The 20687-nt window shown below is 37.8% G+C and overlaps 1 protein-coding gene across 1 annotated transcript in view; it reads right to left on the reverse strand.

Annotated features, from left to right (window-relative positions):
- Positions 1–20687, reverse strand: part of CFAP61 (cilia and flagella associated protein 61) — a 113243-nt gene that overhangs the window by 78629 nt on the left and 13927 nt on the right. The window contains exons 7-14 of the mRNA XM_072857652.1: positions 19552–19684; positions 17366–17519; positions 11477–11568; positions 10108–10295; positions 6935–6974; positions 4837–4976; positions 1023–1149; positions 119–196 (exon numbers count right to left, since the gene is read on the reverse strand). Of these exons, the coding sequence (XP_072713753.1) occupies positions 119–196; positions 1023–1149; positions 4837–4976; positions 6935–6974; positions 10108–10295; positions 11477–11568; positions 17366–17519; positions 19552–19684 (952 nt within the window). The remainder of the gene's footprint in view (positions 1–118; positions 197–1022; positions 1150–4836; positions 4977–6934; positions 6975–10107; positions 10296–11476; positions 11569–17365; positions 17520–19551; positions 19685–20687) is intronic.

Here is a 20687-nt window from a genome sequence, read left to right on the forward strand (position 1 = left end):
TAGAAGCAGTATCTTTTATGTATACTTTCTGTTAGTGTATAGTGGCAAGCATGAAACTCAGCCTTTAGTTTGAGGACTAAGTGTTACAGTTTTCATACAACACAGAAATAGAATTTACCATTTCATCTCTAATAACAGAAACGCCAACTATTTGATCCAAAACTTCTGCTATGAAAGCCTGCACTGGGGTCCCATCCTGCAAGGCAAAAGCAACATATGCACGTTTCCTATTTCATTAGTAATCTTTCTTTTTAATCGTAACTGTGCATTTCACCACACGATCACAGTTATACCTTCCTCCCAGTATACATTCTACATGCTACCACAATTTAACTACTCTTCCTTAACTCAAGGCATAATGTTTAAACAGTGTCTATGGCTGGACTCGACTATGCAGAACTTCACTGAACTAAAGTTTCAGTTAGGATCTAGCTGCTGCAGGAGTACTATAGGCTCAGCCACTAATTTAGTCCTAGGTTAAGTTCTGATCTTAAGAAAGATTATTAATTAACTCCATCAATAGTTGTATAAAATGGATTTCCCTACAGCTGTATGACTGATAATGATAGTGCTTGTTCTTTTGTCTATGCAGTATTTTCCATCACACAACAAAAATGCAGATGTTCCCTACTGTCCGATGGGTACATCTGGCCACAGTATGGGAAGGAGAAAGAGGCCCCCATCATGCGACAAAACACAACCAGATGTGCATGCAAGAAAAAGCAACAATGCAAATCAGACTGTGGGTGGCCAAAAAATGCATCCAGCCTGCTTCTGTCCCTGCATTCGAGGAGTCTCCAAAGAAGAGGGTAGTTGGTATAGGCCACAGGTTAGATTAGCTACCAAGTCAGGCTGAATACAGCCTATACCAACTGTTGGTACCGACCTGAGTACCTATATACTCTCTCTCTATATATATATAGATAGTATACTAGTTTAGAGTAATGAAATAAATTCTGGATGTATTTATTTATCCATTATTTATCCATTCTCTTCTAAGTATATTTGCAACAAATACTCACTGGATCCCTGCGAGCCAGAGTAAATATCTTTAAGTCATTCAATATACTTTCATTCAAGCTAAGGGTTTTAATGAGCATTCTGACACCAAGTAGGTCATTGGTTGTTGCCCTTCTTACATTAAATGACCTATTAAAAAAAAGAGGAAAAAGAGTAAAAGTTCACTCTGTGACAAATTAAAGACGACAATTCCCATGCTTAAGACAACATGCCTTCCACAAGCACCGACTACGTCTATTAGAAGTTGAAATTGATTGCTATATGACTATTGTTCCAAATGCATATATTAACTTACTGCATGATAACATAAAAGATCACACATCTACTTAAGACAACTCAAGAATGCTGCTTTAACTGCTACTAAACGCTCAGTCTTTATGCACCTACAGCCCAATCCCACAAAGAAATGACTAGCTATAACCAGATATCACCTAATCATGTGAATAAGAGCCAGCGGAGAAAGGAGGCAACAAATCTTTTAAAATGAAAGTAGAATCCGTAACTGCACATTGACACATATGGGAAAAAAAAAAAGAAAAGAAACAGAGAAAGATAAAAAAAAGAGAAAAAAAAAGGAGAGAGAAAAAATAAACAGAGCCAACTCTCATCCTTGGATATGGTATGAAAGAAAGGTAGTAACATCAATTTCTCCAACAAGAACAAATTACTAACATTTGTGTTAGGCCTTGGTTCTTCAAATAGTAATACATGAGGATAAACTTACATGAACAAAATGCTTCTGATAAACGTAAGATTGACAATTAGTAATCACACAACGGCGACATGGTACAAAAACGTCTGTGCGATATATACAACCAGCAACATGTAAGCGACAGAGAGGAATATCCTGGCACTTCTCTAGTTTACACACTCCGTTATAAAACATCTTCCCACCCACTAATTATGAAAAAAATTTACTTCACAGTGACAGTCTACAGCAGCTACTTTCTCATGTTGCCTGTTAAGGCATTGATCCGTCCTGGTTAAACAAGGCTCATATAATAAAGACTGATAGGAGTGCTGTTCAAGGAACTGAGTTACAACTTAATTTTCAAGAATTAAGTTATTTCACCCACAGTTAAAAAACTTGCCCTTCATGTAGTATAATTTCCATTCCTGTTGTTCTTGTTTTCAGTTGAAACGTGTATGTGTTATTCTTCAGCCTAAGTCACAGTCACATTGAGATTGATTTTGTGGAACATGGTTTTAATGAATAGCACTAGTACCTTAAAAAAACAAAACCTACCAAATATCTGTTATGTTATTTATGGGAAATTTCGCAGCTCAATCTCATTGATCATTTTCAACTCAATTATTTGAGTGCTCAAAAGCATGCATTTGATTACTAAATTACAAACTAATCCTGAACTTCTAAGTGAGCATCAGCTTAGTTTCCACATTTGTCCACACATTTCCACCGACAGTTAATTACAAGATCAAACAAGTGATGAGGGTGATGGTCAGCAAGACCAGCAACACGGTTCACTCTGCAACCCATGAGTGTGCTACCTTCCTGCCACTCCACTGAGCCCAGCACGTGAGTTTTTCTCCCTACCCAAGTCCAAGAGAAGGCAGTTGTGCCAATAATGAACTACATTTTTAATATGAGGAACAACAGAACATGCAAAAAATTGAAACTGTTTTTTTTAAAAGTAAACAAAACCACCAGATCCACTGTGAGTATGAAATAGTAGGAAGGACTACCCAAGATCTGTGCTCATTTCTCTTCCAGTAATAAATTAACTCATTCTAGATGCCCAATTCCTTTGACTGCTCAGAGACCAGGATGCTATTATTATTATTATTATGCTTTTTAGTGAAAATTGAGGGAAAGTATCCATTAAGCATTTCAGCCTATGCCTTGTCATCTGTTATTTTTTCTCCTTCACTGTTAAGTAGCAGACCTATACTTCCATTTGCTGCACTCTTGCTTTTTGTGTACTTAACACTTTTTCTTATTCCTTTTACAACCTTTACTAATCAGTATCTCATTTTGTGCCTGTGCCTCTTCTGATTTTGCCCTTTCATGTCTTCATATTCCCATCTTCTTACCCCTGTTTTTCTTTTAGTCCATTTTCTGTGACTTCCTTTTCACTCACATGCCTTTCGAAAGACCTCGGTGCAAGTACAATATATTGATCTTTTACTTTTTCATATTTTGGTTTTATCAAAGAGAGTATCTGCTGTTGTGCACTGCATTTTTTGTTCTTCAAAAACTTCCCAAAAGCTTAATCTGGTTTCTTCCATAGCTTTTCTGATCCTGAACCTCAATGAAAGGCTATTTTTCCTTACTTTCCTGCACAGCTGCAGGGGAGTTTGGAAAATGCTACTAATGACCCTAGTCTGTTTCCATGGAAGGGCTGGTATCATTTGGAATATGCACAATTTAATCAGAATTGTAAATTTTTGGGTTTTGTTGGGTTTTTTGTTTTGTTTTGCGTTTTTTGTTTGGTTTTTTTGTTTTGTTTTGTTTGTGGTTTTTTTGGTTTTTTTTTCAAACCTTGATAAAAAGTTTAATTTTGACCAAAATTGCAAGAGGATGTATGACTACCAATCCTACTGGTGGATTACTGAACAGCTGTGGCTGAGATTAACAGGAATTACTCCAGTGGCTTTCTCTTCAGCCAGCTGGATTCTTACATAATGCACAGAAGCCCAGTTTCATCCCATGGTAAAAAGCTTCTGCATAGGTCCAAGAGTAGCTGGCCAGTTCCTGCATGAGCTATTTGTATACCATCAAAGGTGATTAAGTATGCAATTAAATCAGAAGTATTTCTCTAAAACCATGCAGTATTTAGCTACATTAAGACAAAAAAAAGAAAATCTCTAACTGTACCACAGTTTAAGCTTGGTGTTTGGGCCAGTATAGGCTTGTTACACAAACAAAGCACTGGAAAACTCATACCATGTAACAGAAGTCATAGCAAGAGAGGTTTTGTGTCCCAGTCCACCAGTATTTCAGACTACAGAAGCATTCAAAGTATCACAGAAATCGAAAGCTATGAAATAAATGATTCAACACAAAAAATGAGAGAAATTATATAAAATAGATAACTCAACAATGAGGTTGCTGCTGTGTTCTGCATGTTCCAGAAATTTCTCTTAAGACAGTTATACCATGTTTCCAAGAATTAAATCTACACCAGGCTTTCAGGCATCTATGTTATGCAACCTGACCCAAGTCCAAAGGGGCAAATGCTCCACCATGTTTCTCTATTGGCCTTGGTCCACAACGAGGTAACTTGAAGAAGCTACTTGTCCATAACAATGTTCATCTTCATTAAGCTCGTACTGTATACACAAATTCTAAATTAATCTTCTCGTTGCACTTTTTGGTTTTACTTAAAGGAAACTATATATAAATGCTGGCAGTCAGAAGACTGCTTGCTTTTACATTTTTAATTATATCATTTTTTGTTTCATTAAAAATCATGTCACTAACTACTTTATTTCACTGAAAATGTAAGGCTATTTCTACACTGTCTAGTATAGTGCTGTGTGGAGATACATCTGACTAGGCTTAGGATTCACTCCAGAACAGGAAGCAAGACAGCTGCAGTAATGCGGCTAAAGACTAAGTTATTTAGCTCTGCTCCTAATTGCTCTGGGCACAGTCCTGCGCTATTCAACTATACTGTTTTGGGGACTCAAGCTGCCATTTTTGCAAGATGTTGTGCCGTGCCATACTGTGCAGAATACCAGCTTGGTCTGAGATACCAAAGGAATACCCATCTGGTGCTAGGTTGGATGATGCAAGTATATTCCATAAAAATAGCTCAGAGTACATAATTTGTTGTCACGAGGCACATGACTCACTTGAGCAATCCCGCACGGTGGAACACATAAAGCTCATGACCAAGTGTGGAAGTATAGAAAGGGACAACTCGAACAAAACTCTGGATCAGGTGGAACTCTGGTACATGATGTGGCACAAGGATGACACAGAAGTCTCTGTCCTAAAAAAGATTTGCAGACAATAAAGGCTCTTAGTGATCTTGATGTAAGCTTTACACAAAAGCTTCTGACTAGAGGGGATAGAAATAAAACAAACTGAATGCAGTGTTTACAATGCACGTACACTCCAAGTATTGCTCTACCTAGATGGCTTGGTGCCTGGGCAGCACAAAGGAACTGATGAGCTCAACATTAAGTTGGCTCACAAAAATGGGTCTTTTAGCTCCCACAGTAAAGACTTATTAGTTAATATCCTGATATTCCCTAATAGTCATTTTTTCCCACACCACCCCCCCCCCCCCCCCCCCCCTTTATTCCTCAGTAGAATAGAGTATTTCAGTTGGAAGGGGCCTACAGTGATCATCTAGTCCAGCTGCCTAGTGGAAACATTATCTCTATGCCCACACCTTTAGGACTAAAACTTTCCCTTAAAAGGTCCTTTCTTCTACCCTACTATTCTTCTGTAGTGAAATTTTAGGACAATGTATGTCTGCCTGGGATCTTTTGCACCTTTGCAGCCAAGTGAGACCATCAACTACAGCAGCATGTCCTAAAATCCTGAACAACAGCCGGTATGTACACACAGACTGACTTTGCACTGCATGCACAGTAGACTTGAACGCAAGTTTGTATATGTGCAGTGATGTCCAGCTTGTCCCGAATTTGACACTGCTGGCATGCATGCGCTACAGGGTGCACGTGCATAAAAGACACATTGTATTGGCAGTCAATGTAATTGTTTAGAGACCTGTGCTGTAAAGGCTGCAGAGGTGCAAAGCAATGCAGGAATCTCTGTTGAATGCTCTCAGATCAAAGACAGCATCCTCCGGAGATAAAACTGCACGCCACAAATAACTTTATCCATTCAAACTGTTCAAGTGCTCCCTTCCACCAGAGTCTCTCCCATCCATTTTTATTGAATACATGTTTTAAGATAATCTCACTGCACTCAGGGATGTTGGAGAACTGACAATTCAGAAAGACGCTTCATGCAGCATAATACATGCTGAGAGACTCCCGAGTAGCACAGATCTGGAAGATGTTTAATCAGTTTACTCTGGCTGATTATTCTATGGCATCTTTTCAGTAGAAAGACATTATTTGAATCTCCCTCCTTTTCTTCTCTTTAAGCACACTATGTGATTAATTTTTCTTACTACACCTGGTGCCATTTTGTTTCAAGGAGTGACAGGTACATTGTTGGACGGATAAGTTACTTAGAGATTTGAAATGTTTTCTGTGTTCACTTTCTCTGGGAACTTTCTTTGGTGTAAGCAGCATTTTTGAACATGCTGATATTTAGGGCCAAGTCTGTATCTCTGGTCACCAGGATCTGTCTCTAAAGGATGCTACCATGCAGTAATTTGTAGTGTGAATTTACAACACACTGCAGAGTGCATTAGGAATGTCTCAGAGAGCAGACTTTGTTACCTCAGATAAAGATTGATCACACAGGGCATTAGTGTGAAATAGCTACTGCACTGTAAATTCAAATCCTTATTTGCCACACATTAGCTTTGCCCTAAACCTAAACCTTCAGTGCCACTGTTTAGGCTGTACGTAAATACTATGGATTTCCTTAATACTGCTGTTTACTAGGCTTTAATTCCACCTCCTTTAACATATTTTCCCTGATTTTATTTTTAATTTAGGTACAGTCTGGATCTATACATGATTTTAAAGGAGATTGAAACATTTGCTTTCTAAATCTGCATCTCAGAAAAGTCCCTATGGAACATAAACAAAGGACTTACGTACGCAATACATAAAGTCCAAAAGCAGCCAAGGAGAGGAGTCAAACTCCTCGGGGTAACTCAGCCCAGGGTAACTAGCCATAGCATACTCCTGTGAGTCACCGAGTTACTCAGGCATCATATCTAAATACTCCGGCTGAGAACTACACTACCATCCCATCACACATACACATGCATACAAACTTTAAAACTTTAATTATACATACTGGAAAAAGCTTGAAAACATAATGCAAAAAATCCAGCGATCTGCAACCAAGAGTAAACACTGTTAAAAAAAGTGCATATCGGACAGATCCTATACGTTTCGATATGTACATCCCCATAAGTGCAAGGAATATTTATTCACAGCATTAATCGGACAGTCCGGCTAGTTAATCATTAATCAGTTGCAGATGTTGCATGCTGCACATCAGTTGTCGACTTTAGTGCTTAAAGCATCACTATTAACAAGAATACACCTGAATGTCTGAAATAATATCAAAACATTAGGCTCTTCACTGAAAGCAAAAAACCTGACTCTCATGTTGTTGACTCCAACATTTTTCAGAAGTCATTCATGGACTGTCCGAGCAGCATTAGTATATAGCAAACATTAATTGAGGTTACAAACAGTTGTTGCTATGTTCCACAATATTTTCATCCAGTACCAAGAGTTAAGTCACTTATCCACTTGGTAAACCTATCCAATGTACTTTATCAGACTAACAAGAACATCAATACTTTGAAATTGTTTCTGAACACTTTACTTTTCCACTTCTCACCTACTGGTTTGGAGTAATTCCACTCTCTTTTCCATGGTGACGGTGAAATATGACATTTGAGTTTAAAAAGCCATGAGAAATCTAACAAATTCTTCCTGTTTCTCCTATGTGTAAGGATATCAAAGAGCTCTAAACCCATCAAATAGTTATGCTGAAGCTTTATAAAATATTTTTCCACTGTACAAAATGTGTCTTTTGAAGAAATTCAATACAGATATATATTACCTAAAAATACTGATAAAATGCCTCCTCCTGTAATTAAGTTCCCTTTAATTACTTCACCAATAATATTACTGAACAAAAAGAGAAATAGTTTCTAATTAAAATACCTACGATTGAATGAAAACTTTAAAAAAGCTATAAATACAGATCTGGATCGGGGTATTACATATTCACCTATATTATACATAATTATGACTAGCTAAGAGAATAGCTAAACGCAGGAAAGGAAAATGCCATTGCAATGTAGTTTTCTATTCTCTGGTATCCAGTACATTCTTGGCAGCGAGGAACACAAGAATGGAGGTAGGAGATTTTTCAGGAGGCTTAAAAAGCTATCAAGTATCTGCAGATAAACTAGCAATTTAGTTTCTCTGCATTTCACTTTCAATGCACTAACAAGCCACATAACAGCTCTAGATTTAAAGAGATGGGAACATTTATCAACTTTACTGGGTAACACAAATTCCCCAGTGGTAAACGTCCCTTCAGGGCTAAGATGCAATCATACCTACACTTCAACCCAACTGCTATTTCTGGATCCATGCTGTGCGGGGTCAGCAGTAACTCCTTCAGGACAAGATTCTGAGATACAGTCAGGATTACCTCATGCCATCCTTTCAAACAGACTTGCTTTTCTAATGTTTCTTTTACAAACAGGTGGATCAAGCAAATGCATACTAAGGAAGCATACAAGCAAAATATTTGAACACACCAAGATCTACGGATTCCTCATCTCTGAGAAGAGCATCTTGCATGAGTGTTAATCTTAGGAGAAGCCTTCAGAAAGGAATGCTATCTTCTGCACAGATACCCATCGAGGAATCCAGACTGTTGCAGAGATGTCTCCAGGGAAAAAAGAATGGGACTGCAGTGTTCAATGATAAACACTGTGAACACATCTTGAACAGAAACAACAGTGGTGCATACGAAGGGTAGAATGTCAGAAGCGGGCAAAAAAGTGACAGATCCTTATCTGAAGCAGGATGCTATGAGCAGAGAACTCAACTAGTCTACAGAGGGGTTATTTCCCGACACAGTTACAAATCACTGCTTTGAAACTGCTATTTCAGCATAATGGAGTCATTCCTGAGCAAGTCCCTCACCTCAGTATTATTTTAAAATAAAGTTATTTTGTTCTGGAATAATTATCTTGCTTGAATTTTATTTTAGACTGGATTGTCCATAAATTAACTATTCTGGAATGGACTCTCAGCAGTGTGATTGTTCTATTGTACGTACATTGATCAGTGTTTCTAAGTACAGCACAGAGCTCCAGAGCTATATTACTCGGTAAATATGTACCAAGAAGGCTATACGTTTGCTTTGCTTTGGTAACTTCGGATATTTGCATTTGTAGCAGATTAACAGTGTTTAATTCCTTTGGGTAGGCCCCCTCCTTAATCAAGAAACAGCTTGATAAATAGAATTAGTTTTCAAGGAGTTCTGATTTTTCTTCTTAATCAAGTTTATTCCTAAATTTCCTTTAAGCCAGGTAAGTTCAGACGTTGTCAGTCACCAATGACTACTACAAGTAGAAAGATGTTTTTTCAAATGGTACTACAGTTGTCAAACTCATCATCTATAAAGTCCTTGCTACCGATACCTTGTGTCAGTAGAAATTAGAGGTATTTTAAAGTGTGGAAGATCTTGGCTGTGATCAGCCTCTTTCTGTCTACCTTTTGTAACTATCTACATGTTCCAGCTTTCTTTCTAGGATCTGTAAATAAGAGCAGGGCTCATTTATAATCAGAAAGGGCCAATGTTTCTGGAGAGGCTTTTGCTGATGTTCTCTCCTCAAGGGTGCAGAGAAATTTGGGAAAAAAAAAAAAGTCTAACCCACATTTATAGATCTGTTCTACTCTACCAGGATCTAACAGTTCAAGGTCAGCAGCAGCAATAATTTCAAGATAAAAACCCTCTGTATTCCCCTTACTATAGTGGATTCTAGAAAACGGAATCAATTCTCTCAGTGATGGGAGACTGAGTGTTTAGAAATGAGAACATTTAACTGCAGGATTAAAAAGAGCTTTATTGCCCCATGAGCAGAGGTGACCAGTACCATAACATCTAGCTCTTTTCAGAGTTAGCCAGCTTTGGAATTAAAGTGTCTTCAGAGGAAGAAGTGGCCTTCTTCCACAATTTCAACTAGCAGTTTTCCAGCAAAAATAAATTCTTAACTTTTCATCCATGCAGTCCTACCAGAGATAGGAAGTTGCAGCTGGAGGTTGAAAATTTCAGTAAGTTATTAGTGAAGGTAAAACAGAAATGAAAAAAGAGGTCAGAAAAAAATCCAACCTAACTACAGCAGGTGCTGTCACTTTCAGATTTGTCCTAAAAACTAACATTGAAAGTTGTTATTAAGATTAGGAAAGCAGTAACTATTCACCCATACTTACCTAGATTCATGCTTCTCATCAATACAAAACAGACGGATACAGAAAGCATTTGAAGCTCCTCTGTACACTGGATGAAAAGCATCTTTTTCTTCAGTCTCAAGGAGGGGTGCTGCTGAGGCTTTGAAATCTTTGCCTCCGACATCATCTAATGGCAGTTCAGTATGGGAAACGGTAATGGCTCCATCTTTCTGCAATAATAATAGACAAATGATCACTTACAACATTTCAGAAAATATCTTAATTTTTTAATTAAAAGGTCTTGCATCATTCCTATCTTATAGCATTCCAAGCAGACACACAGGGATGTACTTTTTACTTGTCACATTTTGACAAATACAGAAGTTCAAAGAGGTATTTTTAATGTGATATCTACCTGTTTCTGAAACACTAGATAAAAGTGGACTTTAAAAATATATACATTCTTGCTTAAGAGCAATATATTCACAAACTAATAGTTACCATTAGAATCCCTTTGTGGGGCAATAAAATATTTATCTTTCAGAAATGTTTCTATATAAAAATTTTTGTTTCAAATGCATATTGAAAACATATGAAAGTTAAAAACACGTTATGTTAAAGAAAATGGGATCAATGCAGAGAATATTGTGGAAATGGAAATGAACAATAATGGGAAGAAACCCAGAGTAGCTTTGATACAGTACTGACAGCGAGACTAGAGACAGATGCAACCATTTAAAGCTTCTTGGGATAAATTCTCTGCTGATTTATGCCACACCAACACATTTCATAGTAACGCTCTTTTATCAAGTCGAGCTTCACTCAACAGAAAAGGCACAGATAGAACATGTGCCCTTTAACTTCTACAAATTACAGGGAAAAACTGAAGCTATATTGCTGCTTTTCAGCTTTGGTAGCTTTGTGTCAGTAGCAGATTTTTAGCTCAGTAACACAGTCAAGTCAAAATCTCAGGACTTGCAGATCTTCAGAGTAAGACAACTCTTGCCCTGTCCGTTACAGGACTGCTCTCTCCCCACCTGCAGAGGAGCCCACTCGACGCTGTGCTTCCACATGCCTTTACTTGGCAGCAGACCTGCACAAACAGGCCCCCATCCTTTTTCTCCTCTCAGTGCCACTTTATTTCCACCTCCATGCTGTCTGCCTGTTCATGTGGAACTGGATGGGAAAACTCTTCCGATAATAACTATAACCACCTCCATCCAGACCCTAGCTAGAACAGCTTCTGATCTATGCACAACAGCAGATGTCTGTGTGGGCCCACGCAAAGGACAGTGCAGGAGTGGAAATAATAAGCATTGCTTTTCCTAGTAACCTTTGCTTCAAATTAGCTTTTAAAGTTATCATTTTGATCACTTGATGTACACAGCATTGCTGTGTACAGTGGTATTACCTGCACAGCCGCATCCTGATCATGAATATAGTCTAAGTTTCGAGGTGAAACAGACTCTGTTTCGTGACTTGTTTGGTTGCTTTTATCTTCATCTGAGTAATGAAAAAGAATAGATGCATCAGGCTTAAAAATGTGAGCTGAACCCCCAGAATCACAGCGATAACTAAAGAGTGTGCCAGACTACCTCTGTTGAAAGGTTTATTTTATTTAACAACCACAGTTAAAATAGACCCTCCTATGGTTACTTGGCTAGAACTTCATTAGACTATTTGATCTCAAGGCAAAAATCAGAGAATTGGTTATAAAATAAGAATTGAACATGACACAGTTTGGAAGCAATTCCTAACTCGTGTATTACATGTAATAAATTTTTACCCTATCTGAAGAGAAAAATATGAGTCATTAGTGTATTGACTGGTAACTTAAACCCTGTGCCTGTTGCTAACTTGTTTTCTGATGATCATAAGCAAGGGCTCTTGATTCTCAGATTAGTTCTCCTAACAGAACCGAAATTCAGAATAAATCCTAGGCAAGCCAGAACCCTTACTTATTGGCGCAAGCAAGGACAAGAAACAGGGATTTAAATTCCCTTCTCAGTTGCTAAACCTAACTAGCTCTCTAAACCCTGCTTTACCTCTTAGAAAAGGTGGTTGCTCTTTCATCAGTCTTTGTCAGTTTGTCTATTTCCTCCTCCTCCTCTGATCTAAGAATCTCTGCGTGACAGATCACCCTACCATCCTCAATAACATTATAGTAAGATCCTAGTCTAGTTCATTCCAACCTGAGTAGTAATATTTTTGTGGGCAAACAGAAAACTAAGTGATAGGATGGAATTACTTGTAGCCATCTGATTAATCAATATTTAAACATTGACTGCTATGACACATACATATACGATACTATATATATACTTCTACACCCACAGCATATATACACAGCATCTCTGGTCAAGTGCTTAAGCCAATTAAAGCAAGCATCTATGTGTTAGGGAGTTTATTTAAATATCGCTACACACATTTTTTTTTGCTATTCAATACCCTGGCCAGGGCCAAATCCAGAGTGGATATGTAAAATATTAAGAAACCACAATAAAAATGTTCAAAGCCAATTTGGAACATATATGATGCATTATGTTTGATTTCAGTTACCTAACCATTATCTTAAGACAGATCTTAGCAGTTTTACACAGCAACATACATCAGCTCTATAGAACCCTGCTGATCCCCGACACAAGCGTGACAGAACCGACTATGAACTTTTCTAACATCGTGATGCTTTCTAGACAGCAGGCAATTGCCATTCCAGCAGATGTTACACCCTTTGGGGAAAGCAGTTCCTAAATCTCTATGGTGATGGATTATTTTCTTTAAAGTCAATGGAAGGTGAGGGTATTCAGAACGAGAGATCATCTGATAGTGCATCATAAAGGTCACATTTAAAGTTAATGTTACAGACCAAAATTATTTTAATCATCAACTTGGAAAAGAAAAATTGAAATACTAGTGGATCCTACATGTTACCCCAAATAACCACCAAAATTACTAAAGCAAAGTGTCAGCTGCTGTATTTGTAGCCCCTGAACTTATCTTCAATAGTTCTGCCATTCTTTAAATTTTCACCTCCCTAATTTCAGAGATATGTTCACCGCTTGTTTTTGTATTTAAAAATAAAGCCTGAAAATAAGTTTTAACTAATAAACTCTTGAGGTGTAGGTATTGCTGCTGCAGAAAACACATCAGGCCAGGACACCCTTGCATTTGAACGCTCCAGTAACACAAGGAAGTCAAAGTTTCTGAGCTCCAGGAGGAAGAAAAAAAAACTTCAGAAAACCCAGCACAACAGAATTCTCCACTCCTCTCTCTAAACTTTACCTTGGGAAACCCACCTAAGCTACATTCACTGACATAAGCATTTCTTCATACAGTAATGAGCTTCTTTTAAAAAAAAAAAAGGGGGGGGAAAAAAAAGAGAGGGAGGGGGAGAGAGAGGGAGGGGGAGAGAGAGGAGGGGAGAGAGAGGGAGGGGGAGAGAGAGGGAGGGGGAGAGAGAGGGAGGGGGAGAGAGAGGGAGGGGGAGAGAGAGGGAGGGGGAGAAGGAGAAAAAGAGAAAAAGAGAAAAAAAATAAGAAAAAGAAGAAAAAGAAGAAAGAGAACAAACCTCAAAGGTTTAAAATAATTTAGCCAAAAGTATTTTTAGAAATCTGTTATCTGAAAATCTGTTTCTCTGTTAGTAGAAAAGAATGCAGATGCAATGTGCAGGGCAAGAAGAAACACAGGGGTTAGAAATCATGGTTTCTCCAGGGGTATCACAGATGTGAGACTTCACAGAAATGATCAAATGTCGTCTTGATTAACCCAGCTACATTTCTCATTATAAGCAGCCTTGCAGGTGTCAGAAGTTAATTAATACAAGTCTCTTGTTGTCATGTAAATATTGATAAGTTGTTTCTGACTTTATACTAAAATGAAATCCCTTAATGGCTCCACCATCCACTACTGTCAAATGTAGCTGCATCACTGTTTACATGTATGCTGTACACAAGTGACTGGGAAGAACATAAATATTGTTGCACTAAATAGTAAGGAACATGAACAAAAATAAAATTAAAATAATTCAGTGACTGCTGGCTTGCTAGTAGAGGTAACAGCCTGCAGGATCAAGAAGCCAGTTCACCATGAAGCCTGATGAAAAGCCCTTGAATCATTCCCAATGCATCGTAACGTTTTCTAGCTACTAATTCGTGACACCATATAGAGTAACAACCAAATTACTGTAATTACCCTGAAGCATAAGTGGCATATCAATATTGTGTTAAAGACAGATTTTTGTATACTCTTTCACTACTATTCAGTATTACATTTCAAAAGGAAAAATAATATCAACCTGTGGTCTCTACTTACAAGCTAAAGAGCTTGAAAAAATATCCTTATTATGGTGGTGGGGGGGGTTGTATGTGGGAACATAAAATTACTCTACAAAGGAATGCAGCTTGCATTTTAAATTCTCAGCCTTTGAATTCATTGCATTTTAAATTCTCAGCCATCAAATTCATTAAAAGAAAGTCCACATCCTCTATTGATGTAAGGTGTCTAGTGAACCTTCACTGCCTTCACATCAAGGGACAATTTGGCAGCAAATTTCCAACACAGTAGCCTGCAGAAGCGGTGCAATCGTTAAAACAGCATTCACATAATCGTGCATGTGTTATGCAATATAATCAAATATAAACTATATGTGACTGACGCTATAATAAATTCCAAGGATATAGGTTGGCCATTAGATTGGAAAGGCTTAACAATGGACTACGGGATGTAACTCTCAGGCTCTACATTTACCAACCCTACCCCCCCCCTCCCCCCCAAACCCCAAATCCAAACAAGATAATTCCCTTTTCAACTTACATTTTTAATAAAATGAAATGAAAAAGTCAGAGAGGAGGGGAACTGTGTTTATGAGTTGGTTGGGGTTTCTTTGCTGTAAACTTCTTTATTAAAACAGTGAGCTTTTTTCTCTTTCTTAATTAAAAAAAAAAAAGAAAAAGAAACATTACTGCTTTCCCTGAGAGTTTTCAAGAATGAATACTGAAATGAATTTTGAGTCACATCTCGTGCAATAATGAAACCCAAATTATTTGGAGGGAAAGGGTTTTTCATTCAAACTGTTCAAAAAATATGAACTTTTTGTTTATACTCATAAGTCATGTGTGTAACAAGCAGTAAAAAGAAAAGCTGTTTATTAAATATCTATCATATAAAGCATATATTTTCAATAAACCATAACAAACTTCTGTAACTTGTGACAAGCTAATGCCTTATTGAACTGGTATTAGAAATTAGAGTAATAATAATATACATTTGATTTTTTTCCTCTTTCTTTTTCTTTTCTCTGAAATTCAACGACCACAGCCTTTAGTTTCATCTCTCTCTTTTTGGCCATCCTGGGCAGGTATAAACAACAGCTTACAATGTTTCAGGACAACCAACACTTCAAAGTGTTATAATTGTTTGTTTATATCCTAAAATGTGCAAAGCTACAACAATAATTTTAATTATTATTCCATGATAACAGAATTAATATTCCTGAGCAGTGTACAGCCATGAGCTAATTTTACTATTAAATTTCTAGTGGCTCTTTCCCCCTAGGAATAGTATCAGAGTCAGGCTCTTAGCTTATGATACTCAAGTTCCTCCTCAGGTGTTCATCTTTGAGATCATCAGTGATTTGTGCTCAAGCTATCTGAAAAAGTCTACAAATAACTCTCTCTTTCCCCAGAGCTGCCCCTGTCATTCCAAATAGAGGGACTTTTTAAAATCTTACTTGAAGGAAACGCACAGGATTGCAAACTAGTATCAACCATCAAAAATAACATAGTTTTTAAATGCAGAGGAAAAAGAGAGATAAACACGTGAGACTGCTAACCATGTTGCTTAATAAAATTCTGAAAAGCACTCAGATGCTAGATTGATGAGAGTCATATAAGAACCTGAACAGAACAGTTGTTTATGCTAAGTTTTCACATTTAGAACAAGTTTCATAGATTTCATAAATGTAAAAAAAAAAAGTGTAACAGCTGTATTGTTAAAACCTATAAGCACATACTCATTAAACGGCTCAGCAGCACAGAATTTGCCACAAAATACGGGCCTACAGCTTGCAGTCCCTGGACAAGGAAAGCACACAGGAGCGTCTAAGGGTTTTACCAGAACCAGATAACAGCCACAGAATGGTTGAGGCTGGAAGGGACCACTGGAGGTCATCTTGTCCAAGCCCTCTGCTCAAGCAGGGTACCCTAGAGCAGACTGCCCAGGACTGTGTTCCAACTAGTTTTCAGAAGAGACTATCGTGAGTTATCTTTCTTCCTCCCCCTGTCTCATTTATGTTTCTACATATGTCTGTCACCCATTTTGAAATCACACTCCTGAAGCTCCAGGAGCATAGGATGATACAGAAGAAGATAGCTGGCTTCTTTCATCTCTTATTTGCAAGATGCTTCTTTGCAGGGGAGGGGAAGTCCATAGGAGCAGCTATAAGACTTTTTTTTCTTTCCCTTTTCTGTTCCATGACTGTCAGCTCTGAGATACCAGCTGGTGACTGCTCTGTAGCACCCTAGTCACCTTTCTTGCGCCTGCTGCTTTGTGTTCAGACAAGCAGATAGGTAACAACCTAACAGTGGGGTTTTTTAATTCTATTACTGATAGGTAGTAGAGAGCAAAATGTTGCCCTTCTGCACAAAAAGTCCTTTGACACTGAAAAATAAAGATTAAACTGTAAATCATTTACATGACACTTCTGTTCTACAAACAGGTGACATATTCGTGTTACTGTTTTTTATCATTTGCAGTAAGGAGGCTTGTAGATGCGTTGTTGTATCATGCCCAATATAAAAACAGAATAAAGAGACAGTCCTTGATCTCCCAAAATCTTGTAAACTAGAAGGCTGCAAACAATAAGCAAAGAGAGCAGAAGCTGGACGACAAGGAAATAAGACAACACAAAGTAAAGGGGACAACAGAATAGCCACAGTTAACCAGCTGCTTAGCTACTGACAGACCTTAGAACCAGATTTCAAAATTAAGTCTTCAATAGTACAACTGTAGCTAACTGATAGAAAATATACTCGATGCTTTGGCTTTCTGAAACTTCAAACCTAGGTTTATCCCATACCTGGCATAGACCAGTTCCCCACAAACAACAATCACTTCTGAGTCAGAGACCAGGGCTACGAAAATTTCTCTCCTGAATTAAAAACACCAGGCAACCAAAACAGATACATGAATTTGTGTTTTCTTGCTAGTAAACCTATATCCTCTTCCAACCTTTTGCAAAACCTACTCAGAAGCTAGAAATAAATGCACCTTGGATCTATCTAGCATTTTAGAATATAGATACCTCCTTGAATGCTTGGCTTCTGTGGCATTTTGAGAATATCTTCAGGATGTGGTTTACAGAGTCCATGGAAAGGCCCCAAGTCAAAACACTCTTGAAACAAGGAAACATTTACTTGAGAACATAAGCTCATGAATCCTACTGCAGTGTCACCATCCTGAAATATAAAAGCAACGCCACACACATGTAAAAGTTGAGCACATGATTTTAGGTCAGGACACAAAAAATTGAACAAAAAAATTGCTGAAACATAAAAGTTAGTGTTCTATCTCTGGCTGTGCATAATAGAAAAGTATAAAGGAACTATTTCAGCAAAAGTTAAAGATCCTTTTTTTTTTCCTTGTAATATGTGTATTAGGCCCTCTATTACATGTTATCATTCTTTTGTTAGCTATGACTTGCAGGAGCGTTAGGATTATATATATGGACCAAATAATGACCTATTGTTTCAATAAAACTTTCGTTATAGTAAATAAAAAAACCATACCTTTTAACTACATACCTCCAAAAAGGTATATTTTTTCCTTAAAGCGCAGCTAAAGTAAAATCTGGATTTACCTAGCCATAATGGTTGACTAATTACCAGACACTGCTTTGTAAATAAAATTGTGCTAAAACTGAAAAGTATATTTTATTTTCCTATGAAAATGATTACTTCAAGAAAGCAATTATATAGTATATAAATGGTATCTAATACAGTATTAGTATGTATTATTTGCAGCAATTATAAGCGCTAAATATTTTCAAGTTCTGAAAAAAATCTAAGAACTAGTCTTTAAAAAAAAAAAATAAATGCCCTGGTGATTATGACAATGACAAGATCCCTGCAAAGCTGAAACGGCATGTTACTCTGTATGTTTGACTATTACTGAAAGTTTCCAGAAAGTTGCAGTTTTCAGAAAGAAATACACTCTGAAAAATGAGAATCAGCATGCTGGAGATTTTTTAGCTTTAAGCTAAGATGAATCTAGACGAAGGAAGCTCTTCAATTTTCAGTACTATATGCAACCTTCTGGTGAAACACACATAATCAAAATATTTTTTTCCCCTTAATACACATAATGAAAGCCTCCTTTATAAACATAATGAAAACTCAACATCTGGATTTGTATAGCCATTTTATCAAGCCATCAGCACTCCAATAAAATAAAAAAAATAAAGTTTAATTTTTTTCCCCTCAAACAACAAGTGATTGTTTGTTTGCCTTGTTTGCATAACTGAACAAAAGCTCGGTCGCTGCAGTTGTCTGGCTGCTATGTAATTTTAGGCCCAAGGCTCAGCAGAGGCTGATTAACCAATCCATCTACCATATGTGCAAAAAGAGGTTGCCAGCTTCATTCTCTGCAGGGAAAATTGGCATCTATCTTGGTTCGCATGGAGGTGTCTTTCCAATCTGCAGCAGCAGCGGCAAGTATAAACTATGAGGGCCTGAAACACCTTTTGCTAGTATCACATTGAGCTATAAATGTACATTTGAGGTGTATTATTTATAAAGATAGCTGTTTGTAATGTGCTATTACACTAATGGTTTATTGTTTCCCATTTGGCTTCCAATGGTAGTGATTACACGTTAAGGTTTTATAAAATCATTTGCTATAGAAAGCAGACTTCTGGAATTAAGTCGGTTATGTTGCCTATCAGCTTACAATACCATGCACAATTACTAACACATGAAAATATTAACAGGAATTTACAGCAAGATACCTATTACCACCTCTTCCTTATTTAAATTAATTCCTGGGTTTCTGTCTTCAATTCAGCAAAAATCTGACTGCCTGAGCCAGGAGATGGAAAAAATCTGTAGCATTTTTAACTGTGAAAGTATTACCGGATACTAGTTTTCACATGCAATATTAATTTTCACCGGGAATGAAAACTGGTCATCTATAATGCAAATGTCTAAAGTGGCAACATGGTTTCTTCGAGATGGTCTGTTCCAATTACTTGAAAAGAATCTACAAAATTGCTGGGAATTGCTGCTTCATTTACTTAACAGGACCTATCACTCCTAAAGAAAAGAAAGACACAAAATACGTGGCAGAGGGCACTGCGTGTGCGCAGATCATGAATTCTACCTTCCGAAAGTGAGCTTGTTCTTTTTATTCGCTGAGCTGCAGTGTGAGCTGTCACTCACATGTGACATCACTAATGTTATGATTAGACAAAACCAGAGCTCATAGCAGACTGACCTCACAAACAACAGCCTGATTTTCTTCATCTTGACATTCTATGAGATCAGCTAGGAAATATTCACTATAGGTTTCTTTCAGAGTCTCACTCTGACGTGTCCAGATTGGCATGAGATCATCACAATCTTCCAACCTACAAAAAAAGATTAGGTAATGTCCTAAAGCTCTGCCATTAATAGGTCCTGATACTTCTGTTCTACTCTGTTAGCATATGGACAAATATTACAAATACCCGATCCAAGGCCTCCACCCACAAAGAAATCATTTCACCTAGGACACGTCCCCGACACACACTAAGCTGGGAGCCTCAGCGCCAGAGGAGAGACAGAACCACTTCCAAAAGCCACACCACCCACCTAAGATCTGTATTCCCCAATGGAGATGCTTATCTTTCCCTAAATAAAATACGAGGGCAGCCCAGTTCAAAACTGTCTTGCCTAAGGCATCTCAGGCCAGGTGGACCTGAGCTTTAGGCCTCATTTAAAATAATTATATTGAGTGAGCCCAATCATCAGTTGGTTAGAGTTGGCGGAGATCTCAAAAAGCAACATGAGTGCAATTTAGAAAATCAGTTCTTTTAAAAAAAAAGAAAATAGTGCCTTCCTGTATGGGAGAAACAGTACTGAGTATTGGCTAGATTACTGTTATTACACACAGCAGTGTGGGAGTCACCTGGCAGAAATCGAGCCATTATGCCTTTGTAAGGTCAAGTTAATGCTCCACCATTGAAAAAGATACAAAGGCCAAAGTGCAATTATTCTATCCCTCTGCCTCATGAAAGGCTTTCTGCATAGGTGGGAACCTGCCGCATCAAGGCTTTAACTGCCTCTACTACTCCAGTCTGTTCCCCATGCTGCCGGCGCAAAAGCTGCCTGAGCCGATTTCCAATCAGTCCAAGTTTCAGTGTTAGACTCATACAGGCCCCATACTGCACAGATTTTGATTTAAATAGGCAACAGAGACTCTTTTCCATTAAACCACTTTAAAAAATGTTAATTCTTAACCAGGATCAATGTAAGCCTTAACAAGAACTTTCAGTGCTTTTACCAATGCAATGAAGGAATTCATTAGTCATTTGTGCTGCGACCGTGGCATAAAGGCCAGTGGCAAACCAGCTCTAACACAGAACTGCTTTC

The sequence above is a fragment of the Ciconia boyciana genome, chromosome 3 (assembly GCF_034638445.1).
Source record: "Ciconia boyciana chromosome 3, ASM3463844v1, whole genome shotgun sequence".
NCBI classification, from domain to species: domain Eukaryota; kingdom Metazoa; phylum Chordata; class Aves; order Ciconiiformes; family Ciconiidae; genus Ciconia; species Ciconia boyciana.